This window comes from Gymnogyps californianus, chromosome 12 (genome assembly GCF_018139145.2).
Source record: "Gymnogyps californianus isolate 813 chromosome 12, ASM1813914v2, whole genome shotgun sequence".
NCBI classification, from domain to species: Eukaryota; Metazoa; Chordata; class Aves; order Accipitriformes; family Cathartidae; genus Gymnogyps; species Gymnogyps californianus.
The window spans coordinates 19644436-19658904 of NC_059482.1; the positions used below are offsets into that span (position 1 = coordinate 19644436).

At 39.5% G+C, this 14469-nt stretch overlaps 1 protein-coding gene across 1 annotated transcript in view; it reads left to right on the plus strand.

Moving 5' to 3' along the window:
* LPCAT2 (lysophosphatidylcholine acyltransferase 2) overlaps positions 1 to 14469 on the plus strand; it is a 33439-nt gene that overhangs the window by 991 nt on the left and 17979 nt on the right. Inside the window, exons 2-7 of the mRNA XM_050904162.1 lie at positions 5381 to 5520; positions 6606 to 6823; positions 8114 to 8226; positions 11336 to 11396; positions 12410 to 12468; positions 13751 to 13785. Coding sequence (XP_050760119.1) covers positions 5381 to 5520; positions 6606 to 6823; positions 8114 to 8226; positions 11336 to 11396; positions 12410 to 12468; positions 13751 to 13785 — 626 coding nt within the window. The remainder of the gene's footprint in view (positions 1 to 5380; positions 5521 to 6605; positions 6824 to 8113; positions 8227 to 11335; positions 11397 to 12409; positions 12469 to 13750; positions 13786 to 14469) is intronic.

Here is a 14469-nt window from a genome sequence, read left to right on the forward strand (position 1 = left end):
TGAAATACTATCCATCGTGTCAGATGCCTCGGCTCTAGAGTGAAGATGATGATAACTTCTCTCAGATATGACAAGCTAAAAGAGAAAATAACTTTTTAAAATAATCCTGTTTCAGACGCTTAACTCACTTCAGGCTGATTTTAAGCCTGGGGGCGGGGGAGTTAATCTCTTGGTTCCATATTGCAGTGTGGATGGCAAAAAAGGTGTCCCCAGTTCCACTGGGTTACTGACTGGTGTCACTGGGTGAATTGAATTAGGTGAGCTGAATGCTGTCCCAGTACAGCTTGTGTACAAGCACACACAAGACTTAATAGGTACTTTTAGAATTAAGAAAGCAAACGGTATTTCTGGGCTTTGATTTTTAAAAACAATCTCTTTAAAGATTGAGCTGATGAACTGAATATGAACTGACATCTCAGCGAGGACAATGAGGACGTCAGCGTGTAGGTGAACTTACAGAATTTTCTGCTGATTGTTATAAATATCTGAGGCTGATGTGCAACTAAATATTTTATGTTTCATATAGCTCTTCCTCAAGTTATAAACAATGTTTGCCCTGAAGGTAAGCTGGGTGGAGGAAATGTGAGAAACCTGGAAAACAATTTCAAATCCTTTTATCCCCTGTGTTTTACTAGCAGCTTGAAACACATTTCAAGTGCATCTGAATCAGTAGCTGTAGGCGTGAACCCCGAGGTAAAGAAACCAGTTTCTTAATGAGGTTCCAGAAACGGACAGCTTTCTGTGCTGGCTCTTCTTTCTAGAGGATGCATAGACTACTTTCAAAAGCTTGCAATTTTAAGCTACAATTACCATTTTAGCTATAATGAATATATCCTACTTTTTCTCCTCCAGGAGGAAGGGATGAAAAACATGGTATGTCTTAAAGCAAGATACACTCCATATACAACTCCACAATGCACCTGGAAGGAAAGGCACCCGGCTGGGTCAGGGCCTGCTGCTAGTGAGCTTTGAAGCAAAACTGCAGTAGTCACAGAATTTTAAAGCAGAAAGACACAAGAGAGACAACCTTTTTGTATTGCGTGTTGCTCCCTTCTGTTCTTGTTCCCCTGTAGTCATAGAGACTAGGATACTTCCTACTGTCTGCTTTATCCTGTAAACGTCTGCTCCTCTCTTGCCCCGCACTGGGTATTGGACCAGCTGGGAATCAGAGCCTTACCAGAGAGTGTGACTGTAAACTTTAAAAAAGGGAAGTGTCCCTTCTCTTTCCATTTAAATCAAGTGTGGGGTATCTCCATTCTTGCATGTTAAAGGATTGTTTTGTTATATTCCCCCTATTCTATACTATTCCTTTAACATACGCTGATAAAAACAGATAGAATTTCAAAACCCGCTCTGGGAGCCCAAAGCTGGATTTTCATATGTTGGTGAACTCCTTGAATGTAAAGGTTGCTGTCCCCTGATGAATGGAGCTTGCAAGTGAGACAGGCTAGCTGTTTGCATTTCATTCAGCTTCAAATATAAAAATAGGCTGTAGACAGACTGACGAGTGGAGTGAGAAGATTTTACCATTTTTTGCCAGTCCTTCTATTGCTAATAGTTTACCAGCCAGTGAGATTTTTATCTTTCTTTAGAATGTGCAAAACAAGGATCAGTTGTGCCGTGCTAAACATCTGCATGTGCCAAACAAGATTTTAAAACAGTTGTTCAAATATTTCTGGTTTCCATCCTCTGACTGAAGCTGGCTGCAATTAATTGTTGGGAATTTTTCTTTAGTTTTAGTTCTGTTTATCCTGATTGCTCACTTGCCCTCCTAACTTCTGAACTGCAACTGCAAAGCACAAGTACTAGTTAAGTTGTTACTAGATTCCACTTTATTCAGAAGAGATGCTCAGTGGATTTATGTAATGGTGAACTATGTAATGGCACAACCAGCATGCTAAAAGCATTATTTTTAACTCTGTGCTTGGAAGCAAGCAGCTAGACTGCTTGGCAGAGCTGTCATGTACTCTGGATGCTCGTGGAAGACCCTGTCTTGCTATGCATGTACTGCTTTGGGAGACAGTCCATCTGATCACAGTTGCAGATGTCGGAGGAGTTCAGTTGGAGTGGGGCTTCATTCTGGTCCCCAGCCTGCTCTTCTGCTGCTTCCTAGATAACTGGTCAGCAGCTGAAGTTGAACAAAATTTCAAACTGAATTCTGTGGCTTTCTGATAGACCTGCTTTTCCCCTTCCCCAGTTCCTAACATCACTGACGGTATAATCCTGTGTATTGCTCAAGGGTCAGTCAGCTGTGGGAGTGTGACCTGGACTGCAAGGACTACTGCAGGTGTCTGCAACAACTGCAGTCACGGGCTGTGCAGTTGTTGCAGACACCTTAAATAGAAAGTAGACTGGTGATTCCAAATGTGGGAAAAGGTTCTTTGGATGGCTCAGAATAATTCTATCTTTGTGACTACTGTATACAGAAGCTGGAGTGGCTCTGATCCTACTCAGTAGTTACTGAACTTTGAACCTGTATTTTCTTCTGTATGTTTTTCTCCTATACTTTTTCTTTTCTAGCCTACCTTGACCTTTCTCTTTTCTGTCCTTTTCTTACCCTACTCTGCAGCTGATGGAGCAGAAATCAACTCTGCCTCATTACACAGTGACCTAGAAAGCCAATAGCTTGCATCAGCAAATCAGTACCACCTGCGCATCTGCCTAAAATAGATTCATGAATTTATTAAAGTTTTGAGGAAGGGATTGTTTTGCTTTTGCTACTGCATCCTTTATCCATTGTAGGTCAGTGCATAGATATTCTTTTTTTTCATAAAGAAAAAAGTTATTTTAAGTCAAAACACACTGATTTATGCTTATGCTGCCCGTTCTGGATAACTGAATGCAGCTGAAATGTTGAACTGGGACTACAGATGATAGTAAAAGAGGACACATATGGAGAAAAAAAGACACATCTGATTTTGGGAGACAAGCAAGGAGTCTTGGTTGGTTTAACTTGCTACCTGACTTTTTCAGATTTGCCATGACAGGCACTAAAGAGAGTGGGAGCAATAGATCTCCAGGGCCAAATCTCTCATACCCAGCTACTGAACCCATTTCTGTGATCCAGAGCAGTCCTTTTCCAGTTGTCCATGAAGTTATGGTTAAAATTCCATAGCTAGTTATATACAACTGTTACATAAAAGAAGGAAATAAGTGTACCTGAATGTTCAGATCTCTCCTGGAAGCATGTTATATGGCAGTGCTTACAGAACAGAAGCATCAACACCGGGTACCTGCTTCTCATGCTTATCCTAATTTACACTGTGTATCTGCTATCACGTTTGGTCTGTTGTCACTGTGCCTTTTATAACACAGAACTGAGTCCTGAAGGCCCAAAATTCCTGTTAATCCTCATCAGTATCACAGGGTTTAGAGCCAGAGGCCAGAGCCTCCCCTGAATATTGACAAGAGGACAGTAAGAGGACATTATGTGAAGATGGAAGGGATTTGGTGGGGAGGGAAAGGACCATGTTGATGAAAGGAAAATTAGAACCAACCTACTATATCAAAGAATTGGATAATACTCAAAGATGCTTATATTCCAAATGTACTACAAACACTTGTTCCTTTTTAAAGAAAAGAGGTAAATTAAAATCCACTGTGTTGCTTAATAATCATAGGTCAAGAATGTAAGTTGCAAACTATTTTGTAAAACTTACTTATTATTAAAAACCTTGCTTTTTCTGTACAGTAAGTAGCCATTGCTAAAGAGCTTACTAGAAAGGCTGATTTTGAGAGAGGAACAATGTTTTCAGTTGTAGATTTTCTTAAAAAATAGTAAAGCATAAAAAATAGTAAGCTCACAAGCATAAGTTAAACTAGCATAACTCTCCTTCAATAACTTCTACCATACTTCTGAACTGGTGGAGCTGTCAGTCTGTGACCAATGATGCACTCTCATATAAGTTTTGAAGGACTTTTAGAAACATAGCCCAAATAAAATAAAAACATTCACTATTACAGTTCTGCTTGGGTGTGTATTGTTTTGTGCCTATGTATGCCCACAGAGCTGATCTTCATCAGTGAATGGTAGCTGAGCTGGATTAGGTACCAAAAGGAGCTGAACTGTTTACTAGCTTACCAGGAATGCTAGGCTAACACAGCTCACCTGCCTCCCAGACCTGTGCTTGCTCAATCTGCATAGTGCTGTGTTGCGCCATAAAGGCCAGCCTTCAGGATATAGTTTCTAACCTAATTCACTGGGCTAAAACAATTAAGAATTTCTTCCTGCCCTGCCCTGTACCACAGCTGCCTGCTAACAACCTGGTGCCAATCCACCTGTTTCCTGGAGCTGTGCATGAAAAAATGCAAGCTAAAAATTCCTTAGGGCGGGGGCCGGGGATGATATTTGAGGATTATTTGCAACCAGGGCATGTTAGTGTTTCTCCTTCCCTCCACTACCCTTACAAACATACATGAAGTACTGAAGAAGCGGTGAACAGGCTTGGATCTGTTTTATACTGTTTTTGCTACCTAGCTTGGCTGTCTATGACCATAGAAGAACTCTCTCAATGGTTTCTTTTGCTTCAAGTTAAAGCAGGCTAATAACAGTTTCCTGATTGTGGGGAGGAAAGGGAACTAAGCCGTCTCAATTTATTCTGAAAAATTCAAGGAGGTCCTAGCACAGAGGTTAATATCCAAGAGGCTTCAAACAGGAGGCAACAAGTTAACCTTCATAATCAGAAGGGTTCTGCTGTATGTTTACAGCGAGCGGTGAGCAAACTACTTACAAAGGCAATGGGCCAAGAGCTGCTACAGCAGCTTCAACAGGACTGTAAAGTCTGAATCTTTGCCTTAAACCACAGGTTCAGTTTTACTGAAAACTCCCATTTCGCCTAAGTCCCAGCTAGGGGAAATGAAGTTGTGTTGCATATGCACTACTCCAAGTAGTAGTAGTGAGGATCGCTTGCAGCAATAGTGTAACTCAACACAAGATTTGTCATTTTGAAAGCGCACGAGTACATTTTAGTCATCTTAATCCCACTTGGCTTCCAGACAGGCAGCTAGTGACAGAAGGCTCTGTAGTGGAGGTAAGTATCAGCTGGGCAGACTCATCTGAGCTGGTTGTATGCTGCAGACCAAGTCTAAGTATAAACTAAAGCCAGCAAACTCTGTTTACCCTCTCTGTCTAACAACATGCAAGCCAAAACCTCAAATACTCAGATGTTCCAGTTCTACCTGAAATGGGAACCCAAAAGTGAAAAAGAAATGCTGTGAATGACTGACTTCCCATATGAACACTGGAATCATTAATGCTTTCCTTACTAAATCACATAGCAGTAATGTTAGTATTTTAAAGTCCATATAATGTAACTACAGAGATATCAGTGTCATTCCTGTTGATACCATTTCTTGAGATTTTTCCCCTCTTTTTTCCCAGACTGTTCTTCAGGGGATTATTTTGCTACCTCTCCGTGCCATATGCATTGCATTCATTGTACTGCTAGCATGGCTGTTTGCATCAATTGCAACTTTCCGTCACCCTGGAAAAGGATCTGTGCCACTGAAAGGATGGAGAAGGTAAAAAGTGACCGATATTTGTGAAAACTCTGTGCTTTTTTTTTTTTTAATAATAACACAAAGCCAGGGTCTAAAGCTTCCCCCCCCCCCCTTTCCTCCTTTTGATTAAAGAGGAGTCCTCAGTCAAATCTTAGTTTTACCGATTTAGGTGAAGCAACTTTTTGATGAGTGTATTTTACAACAATAGTGGAGCTTTTTAAATAGGTAGATTTTCACTTGTCTTGAGGCTAAAACAAATCTGTATAAAAATCTTTATAGACTATTTGTAAGTCAGAACTTATTTTAGTAATAATAATGATAGGAATATTTGAGAAAATAAACCCATTAAGAAAAGTATTTGGTAATGTTACATAGGCTGAGTTTCTGTGTAGCCTTTGTCATTCCTGCTATACTATAATTTATGACAAAATTAGCTTTGACAGCTCCTCTCTTAGCTATGTTGCCCTTGAAGGAGTATTTTACAGCTGCCTCTGTGGGTTCTGGGTTTCAGTTGCTCAGCTTCTGACCTCAGAGTACTGAAGTTCCCTTCTAGCTGCGATGCACTGCAGCTGCACGCAGGAGGAGGAGACACAGGAAGTGAATTCTAACAAGGCCGAGAGATTACGGAATGTCCCATGAAGGGAACATGTCCCTGCTGAGGGAACATGTTCCAGTAAGGGAACATTGTCATTTAATCTTACTTGTTTAAAACTGGTAGTAAAAGAACAGTATCAGTTACCTAAGTTCTTACAAAAAGGACACCGAATCTGCTCATTACCCACCCTCCCCTCACAATAGTGTTATGCTACAATGCTATAAAATATGGCAAGGGAAATAGCGTACCTGGGAGGAGGGTTTAGCAAGGTGCTGTACATTGCCTTGTCTTTAAAATTATAATCTAGTTTCAACATGAAAAGGTGATGTTCCCTTCCCTACTTCAACTTCTTCCCCTTTAGCCCTACACTCCCCCAGTAAGCAGTATTGCTACCCTGTGCCTGGCCCCAGTGCTGGTGAGAACCAGGAAATCTTTTATGGGCTTTTCTTTTAAAGTACAAAAGAAATACTAACTGTAAGATGGATGATATTTTTGTGTTTCTGTTTACAAGGAGGATGATCCAGACAACCCTCTCATGCCTAACTCGTACCTTGTTCTTCGTAATGGGTTTCCAAGTTAAAGTAAAAGGGAAAATAGCAAGTCTACTGGAAGCCCCAATCTTTGTTGCAGCTCCTCATTCAAGCTTTTTTGATGCCATTATTTCTGCCCTAACTGGAATGCCTTCAGTAGTGTCTAGAGCAGAGAACCTGTCAACTCCGGTATTTGGCAGTAAGTATTTATGAAAAAATAAAATGTTAGAAGTCAACAATTTGACATGAGGCCAAAAATCTTATCTCTGAAAGGGATTTAGGGGCAGACTTTATTAAATCCTTAGGTTCCAAAGATATTGACAGATTATTTCCAGTGAAATCCCTGTGACAAGTTATCTTTCTGAATTGGTCAAAATGTCTAAAAGTATGCTGTTTCTTTTCAGATATGAAATATACTATTACTTTAAATTTGCTTTATACTGAAAGCATGTTTCATAACTGCTCAGGCTAGAAGCTTTCTCTTAAAATTCTCCCAGTAGGTAGCTTGAGAAATCTGTTCGACTGCTGTCTTTTAACAGTGTGGCCCACAAATGTAGAACACGGATTAGCGAAGGTTATTTCAAAACAGACCCAAACTACTGTAGCCTGGAAAATACCATATTTATAAGTTTAGACTTGCAGGCACTGTTATGGATTTTTTTTAATGGGAGTCAAACCAGGAAAGATTAAAAGAGAAGTTACTCAAAAAGGAAATGCAGAGAATGGAAAAGATCAGATGACTCATGCTTCTATTATTTTCTCCTCCTTTTGGCACAAAAAGAATCCTCGTTTGCATTATTACTAGAATCAGCTGTAGACTTTCTGCTGGCTGTACAGTAATCCAAAACTAGACTCAGTAGGCAACATAGAAAAGTGTCTTTGTAGGAAACAAATTAACTAGTAGTATATTGATCTTCTCTTAAAAGCACAGGAGCGGGACATAGAAGATAATTCTTCCCCAAGTTTCTCATCACATCTTAATAGGTCCACACATTCTGATGTAGACTTCTGATTAAATGAGGGGTTTTTTTTCTGTAATTTACACAGAAGCTGTGCATGCTTTGTAACTGAAAAGGGACATCTTCTTCAGCATAGGCTCAAACTACTTGTTGGTTGCAGTCTGCATGAGTTAGGCCTGAGTGTGGCCCATGAGCAGAGACCTGATCAGGTCTGTTCCTTAGAATTGTGTGGAAATGCTCAGTGAAAAATAACAGCAATACTAGTAGAATGTGTTTGGGTGAATTTGGCATGTTTATACCTACTGTAAAGCTCCGCAGCTGGCAGTGTAGGTATGTCTTCTATGTCTTACTTCCCATTTTGCAGAATGAGGACAATAACAACATTCTTCTTATCTATTTAGTCTGAAAGCTGTTTGTGCACAGTCTGTCTCCTAGTATGAGAATAACAAGTTTTTGCCACAAGTGAGTCTTGAACTCGTGTTTTCTAAGCACTAGTATAAGACAAATAAAAATTTTTATCTGTTTCACAGCAATTTTAAGTTCTCTTCAGCCTGTATCAGTTTCTCGTCAAGACCCTGACTCACGGAAGAATACAGTCACTGAGATAACTAAGCGGGCATTATCAAGAGGCCAGTGGCCACAGGTAATGAATGTACTACTACTCTTCTGTCATGTGTTCATATTCCATATTCAGTGTGCATCATAATATCACGGGTGCCCAGCTGAATAGGATTCTGTTGATGTACGAAGATGAAGTCAGCTCTCAGGTATATGGCTGGTTTAGGAAAGGAAGATGAGAGGCTGGTGCCCAGAAAGTTTTGTTGTGACAAATGGGTCAGTTAAAATCCAGCCAGTACCAATTGCTGTTCGAAATGCAGATGCTCTTGACTTTCTCTTTTCCCTATTCAAGTCTTAACATGCTGTCTTCGGTGTAGCAGATGACTTGCACTGGTATATGTGAATCAGTATTCTCAAGCTAGCTCATGCGTGAGAAGCTATGTTGCAAAGCTGTGCTCACAGCAGTTGGGGGATGAGCAGTTGATGAGATGGGTAACCCAGGCTGTCCAAGCTCCAGCATGAACAGTACTTAAAATATCAATTTCACATGTGGAGAATAGCTGAGGTGAGGCTCAGTTTGCTCTGTAGGTTAATAATGCACTAAACCCAAGACTTTTAGATTAGTCTGAATTGCAGAAAGATTTTAACATGGAAGCAATAGTTACTGGTTCTGCACAGTGTTTCCCATGGTCATTCCTCAGCAGGAAGCTGCTGTTGTGCATCTAGGCCTTGGATGGCTTTCCATCCTGAAGAGCTAATGGGGCAGGGGTTGCTCAGGAGGGAGAAAAGTGTTGAGGCAGCAACTGTGCTGCTTTTACGACAGGCAGAGGGCTGGGATGGAGATCCGCATCCTTTGCCAGAAGAAAGACCTGGAGCAGTTGTGAACCTACTGACATCTCATTTGGCGGTGCCTCTCTGCTTTCTTCTGTTCCATTGACTCTGGTCTCATGTTGCCTTCAGGTACTACGAATACAGTATCATTGCCACACTGCTGGACAAATACAGTTAGTGATATAAGACCTTTCTCCAGAGATATCCTGTGCAGATTTGTGTATAAACTCATGCTTTGTGTTTTGAATTAGTAGTTCTTGACTTGTTTTCTTAGGAGTTAATTTACTTAAAATAAAAACTTAAAGAAGTGACTGGTTCAGCAGCTAGTCACAAGATCTCTTTAGTCATAGTTGGATACCTCCTAAATGACTGAGAAAAGTTAACTTTTCCTTCACTTTTGTTCCAGTGAATGGCTCTTGAGGAAAATTAAAAGAGGCAAGTGAAAATATAGACTTCAGTAGCAGGTCTCTCTATGACAGCTAGACCTGAATGCACTGCTCTACTTTCTGAATAGTCTCTAGAAACAGAACATTCAAGTAGGGAAGACCAACACTTGCCACGTTTTTTGAAATAGCATTATTTAGACATTGCATGCATCATTTTTACTTAGCAAGCACCTTACAAAAAGCTTTTTAGTTAGTGTTTAGGCTACTTTAATTTTACTCATAAATGCATTTTTCTAAGCTGCCGTAAATATTTTTAGAGCCTCCATTATTTTTTTCAATTTGTCAGTTATGGAAGATTTAAAATATGCACGTGTCAAAGCTAGGAAAGCTTTTTTTTTTTTTTTTTTTTTTTAATACTGTACTTACAATTTGCTAAACTGTTATGGATTAAGTGATTCCAGCAAAGCCCTGGTAGACCTAATCTCTGCTGAAAACGGCATAGGGAGGAAAGGGGAATTGGCTCTACACCAATACTGCACTTGGGATAAAAACTAGATATGTATTATGGCATAAATAGTCTATGAGTCAAGTAATCTGGGTATCTACCGAGACTGAATCAGCAGTACAACTGAGGGTGTCACTGGGTGATTCCTAGTCCTGTGCCCTGGCCACACCTTCCTCCTACTCTTTTTTTTTTTTTTTTTTTTGAGAAACTTGACCACAAGATGATGTCTGTCATATCCTCTTCAGAATGCCTGGGCTGCATTCTCTTAGCACAATAGAAAAGAAGGAGTAGCTGGATTCCCCATTCCCTCCTCCTAAAACCAGAACACAACAGGCTAGGCAGTACTTGTGCTTATTAATAGCATGAGGTTCTGATTAGTGCTTCTCCTAACCCTGTACCAAAACAAAGGGTAAGGAGGGAATGATTACGTACTCTTTGATCAGTCAATAATATGTTTTCTGAGGCTTATCACATATGCTAAGCAAAAACATACCCATTTTTATGTCCATAGCACCAGTGAACAATTTCTGATTACCGAATGTGTAGTTGAGGACCAACTGTAAATCAGTATGTGCAGCTGTCTCTATCATACCTTAGAACAGCCTGTGTCTCTTGGGTGTGACCTAATGATGCCCTCTTTCATCTAGCCTTGACCTGTTCATTCGGACTGAAGTGGGAGCACACCTTGAACACTCTTTTGATGCAGACCAGTTCTTGTGCTGAGGATTTTTTTGGAATGCTGCTTATGATCCTGTAGTGATATAAGAAACACAAAGCTTCCTGGTGTTCCATAGAGGGCTGGATTCAGTGTGTCACACTGCAGCTCACTGTGCATCTGATCTAGTTATCTTTCAGACACTAATTCAGAAACCTTCTGGGTATTTGGTGTGCCTGAGTCATTCTGGTTCAGAAGCTATGTAGTGGTGTGTAATGCCTTCAGAGCTCTGTATCACAGATGCACATGCTCTCTCTGCCTTTTGCTGCTACCCCTCAAGCTGTGATCTTCTCATCACAGCTGGCATCTCACTCATGTTGATAGCATCTGTGCCTGTAAACACTCAAGTACCTTATGCACTTCATGTCAGCCCAGACTCTTGATGTTTATACACCCAGCAGTTCAATAAGGAGCTGCCGGTAGAGGAACAATTCTCATATCATTACCAACACTAAACATTTCAAGTGAAACTCTTAAAGCCTTTTGTACCATATTTATGACCTGATAAAGGCCTTTCCCCAGAACTCCTCTCTTTGAAAGCATTTGTTTCCAAATTAAGATGGATCAGGTTAATATTACTGTGAGCATCCTTCTCTTCCTTGTTCATTTCCTTTTGAAACAGTAATGATATTCTTGTAATGCAGTGTAACATGTCACAGAGCTTGCATAAGAAGTCAGCCTTTATGTAACTGATGCTGAAGTATAATCTTTTTATGAAATGTGTGTGTATATGTATTTCTTTCTTTTTAAATCCAAGATACTGATTTTCCCAGAAGGCACCTGCACAAACCGATCTTGCCTGATCACATTTAAACAAGGTGAGAGATTTTGTCACATCATTGTTGGAAAATAACGTGTGAAATATTAATTTGGTAGTCCTAGTAAGGCCTATACTTCTGCAGGTACGTCATCCACAACAGCACTGTAGTAATGTCTTACATCATTAAAGTTTCTTTGGCGCTAAACCCACTATTTTATACTAGTCAGTTTACTTTTCTGAGTTTTGGTATTTTGTAGGACACAAAATACCTATGATGTATACGGTTAGTTGGTTGCGTTTTTTCCTGGGTACAGTTTTCATCTAATTTATTTACCCAGAAACTTGACTGGGATTATTATGAGATGAACTACTAAAATACATGCTACTTACGGTGTTCTTTTAGTTCAACTTACAGTCATGCCATCTTAGATTCCTGTAAATTTTGCCATGCAAGACTTAGCAACCAAGTTATGAAATCTCTTTGCATAGCGCTTAGCAAGGCAGGCCAATAGGTTCTTTTTAACACAGAAAGGTACTTGATAGCATCACTGATCATTAGATTGTTGTGCTGCACTTCAGTTAAAGCCATGTTGCTCTCCTTTCTTACTGTTGTACAGTGTCTTGGGTAGCAAAGTTACAAAACCAGTACTACATGCTCAGATCCGTATCACTTACAAAGATGATCAGAACAGAGAAGGGTTCAGGAAATGTTCAACAGCCTTGTGAGCATCTAATCCTTTGAAATGAATGCCAATCAATGGGGAGATAATACACAGAAAATGAGTTTGAACAGTCCAGGAATCTTAGGCAGCTTTCTCCTTGAAATGGAGACCAACCCTTTTCTGTCCTGACATCTTGCTAGTTGCCCTGCTGATTTAAAAAAAAAAACAAACAACACCCCCCCTCCCCAAAAAAACAACAAAACAAAAACCCCACAACAATAAGAACACTCCCATTCTTCTCGCCTTTTTAGAAATTTCTCCTTCCAGATACCATGTCTTACATGAATCACTTAAAACTCCCAACTGCTGTATTAAGCTTAGTCTTAACAATTCTAATTTGTGGTTGCAGGTGCCTTTGTTCCACGAGTCCCTGTACAACCTGTGTTGCTCCGATACCCCAACAAGCTGGTAAGCAGAACATTCTTCTATCACTAACTAGTAATACGGAAGTCAAAATCCTGACTTAAACGGTACCTACGATAAATATTTTGCCTTGTCACTGAAGAATCTATTGTCCTGAGCTTTAGCATTGGAGAGCTCCTGGAAGCAGCCAGGCTTCCCAAGTGTCACCATGGTGTAGTTGCTATTCTGATTGTGAAAAACTTACTGCTGGGCTTCTTAGCTATAGTTACAAGTAAGAGGGAGCACGGGAAAGTATTGCAGCGGAAGTTAGAAACTTCCTGTAAAGCCACAGAGCCTGTACTTTGAAGTCTAAAATGCACACAACTTCCCTACTAGTCAGCATTTTTTGTTTAAGCTCAACATACTCTTACTGCAAAGGGGCTTGCAAAGTTTCTGAACAAAAGCAAAGCTGAGCCATGCAGTACCTGCAACAGCCCCTCCCTTCAGGCACCTCAGGAGGGCAGCTTTAGCAGATGGTTCTTTTGATGCAACTTTCCCTTGTTTTGCCAAGTAAGTATTTACATTTTCTGCCAAGTATAGGGGTACAGACCTATGGCTCTGCTTCACTGACAGGTGTAAGGCTGGGACATGAGTCTAGCAACTTGTTAACTTTTTTTAAATTATCTGGTCATCCAACAAATCCAGAAAAGACCAAACTTTTCATTCCCAATTGTTTTTAAGATGAAAAACAAGTGATTGTTATTGTTGTTGTTATTTACAAAGATTCCTTTGTAAAATCCTTTTACAGATCAATTTCAAAACTGAAGGGAACCACTAAAGGGTATTGTTATCGCATTTACTGATAGGATTTAAGGATCTGCAGTATACATTGTAAAAATTACGTATAAGAAGTAATAAACATAAAATAAGGGAAAAAAAGCAAAGAAAAAGCATGATAGATTACGTATGCAGAAATGTCCTTAAGTAAATCAAACATGTTTATGAGGGTGCCTTTCTAAAGGGACTGGTGACGTCCTCTGAAAAAGTCTTACTAGATTATTTTTTTCCGACTTCTGTTGTTTGGATCAGAATGCATGATTTAAAATATCTAAGTAACCATATAAATTTTATTCCCAATTGTTGATATTATCAAAAGTCTGCCATGCTTATTTCCAAATTTTTAAGGCAAGGAATCCTAGTTGCCTTGACACCATTTATTTTCACTACAGGACTATAAAACCGTCATCTGCTTTTACTAAACTTGTGCCTGTTTTATATTGTAACTTATCTGCTCTCTAACTTTCATCTGGTTTTGGCATACGTTTCTGTGTTTTATTTTTTTCCTTAGGATACTGTGACCTGGACATGGCAAGGCTATTCATTGTAAGTTTCTTAATCCTACTGAAAATTACATACAGAATTTTTTTTCCCCGTTGCTAAACAGTCTGCCAAACAGATTCAGCTAAGCCAAGACACATGTTCTTCTAGATCTGTTTTTATGAGGGGGAAATACTTGGGGATAATGCTGTCATGCAGTAGATTTCATATCTGAATGGCTACAGAAAGGGTTTGCAAATGGGGAAGCATTATTTCCAGCTCTGCCACCATTTTGTTTAATTTTCTCCTATGTTTTGCATGTTACACTAGAGCAAAAGAAAGATTTGAAGTTCTTTTTCTTTGGGAAACAATCATAGTCATCAAAATCCATAGATGTTTACAGTTTCCTACATGGTATACAAACAAGAAGAATAAATGTTATTTTATCCCCTCTGTTTATTCATTCCTCCATCTCATTTGAAGTCATATGAGAGTAAATGAAGAAGATGGGCAAAACAAGTATTAATTTTCTGCATCTTTCCCCATTCAGACATCTAGGATTCTTCTTTAGATCTTTATTTTTGCCTGACTCAACAAAAGCAATTTTTTGAGATCCCAGTGAAGAAGCTATATATATAGTATCTGACATTGAAATAATGAAAAATATTTCAATAAACCAGTTAGGCAATGGATCTGTGTTTATTTCTCAACACAGGTGGCCTTCTAATAAGCTAAAATATTTTATTAAAG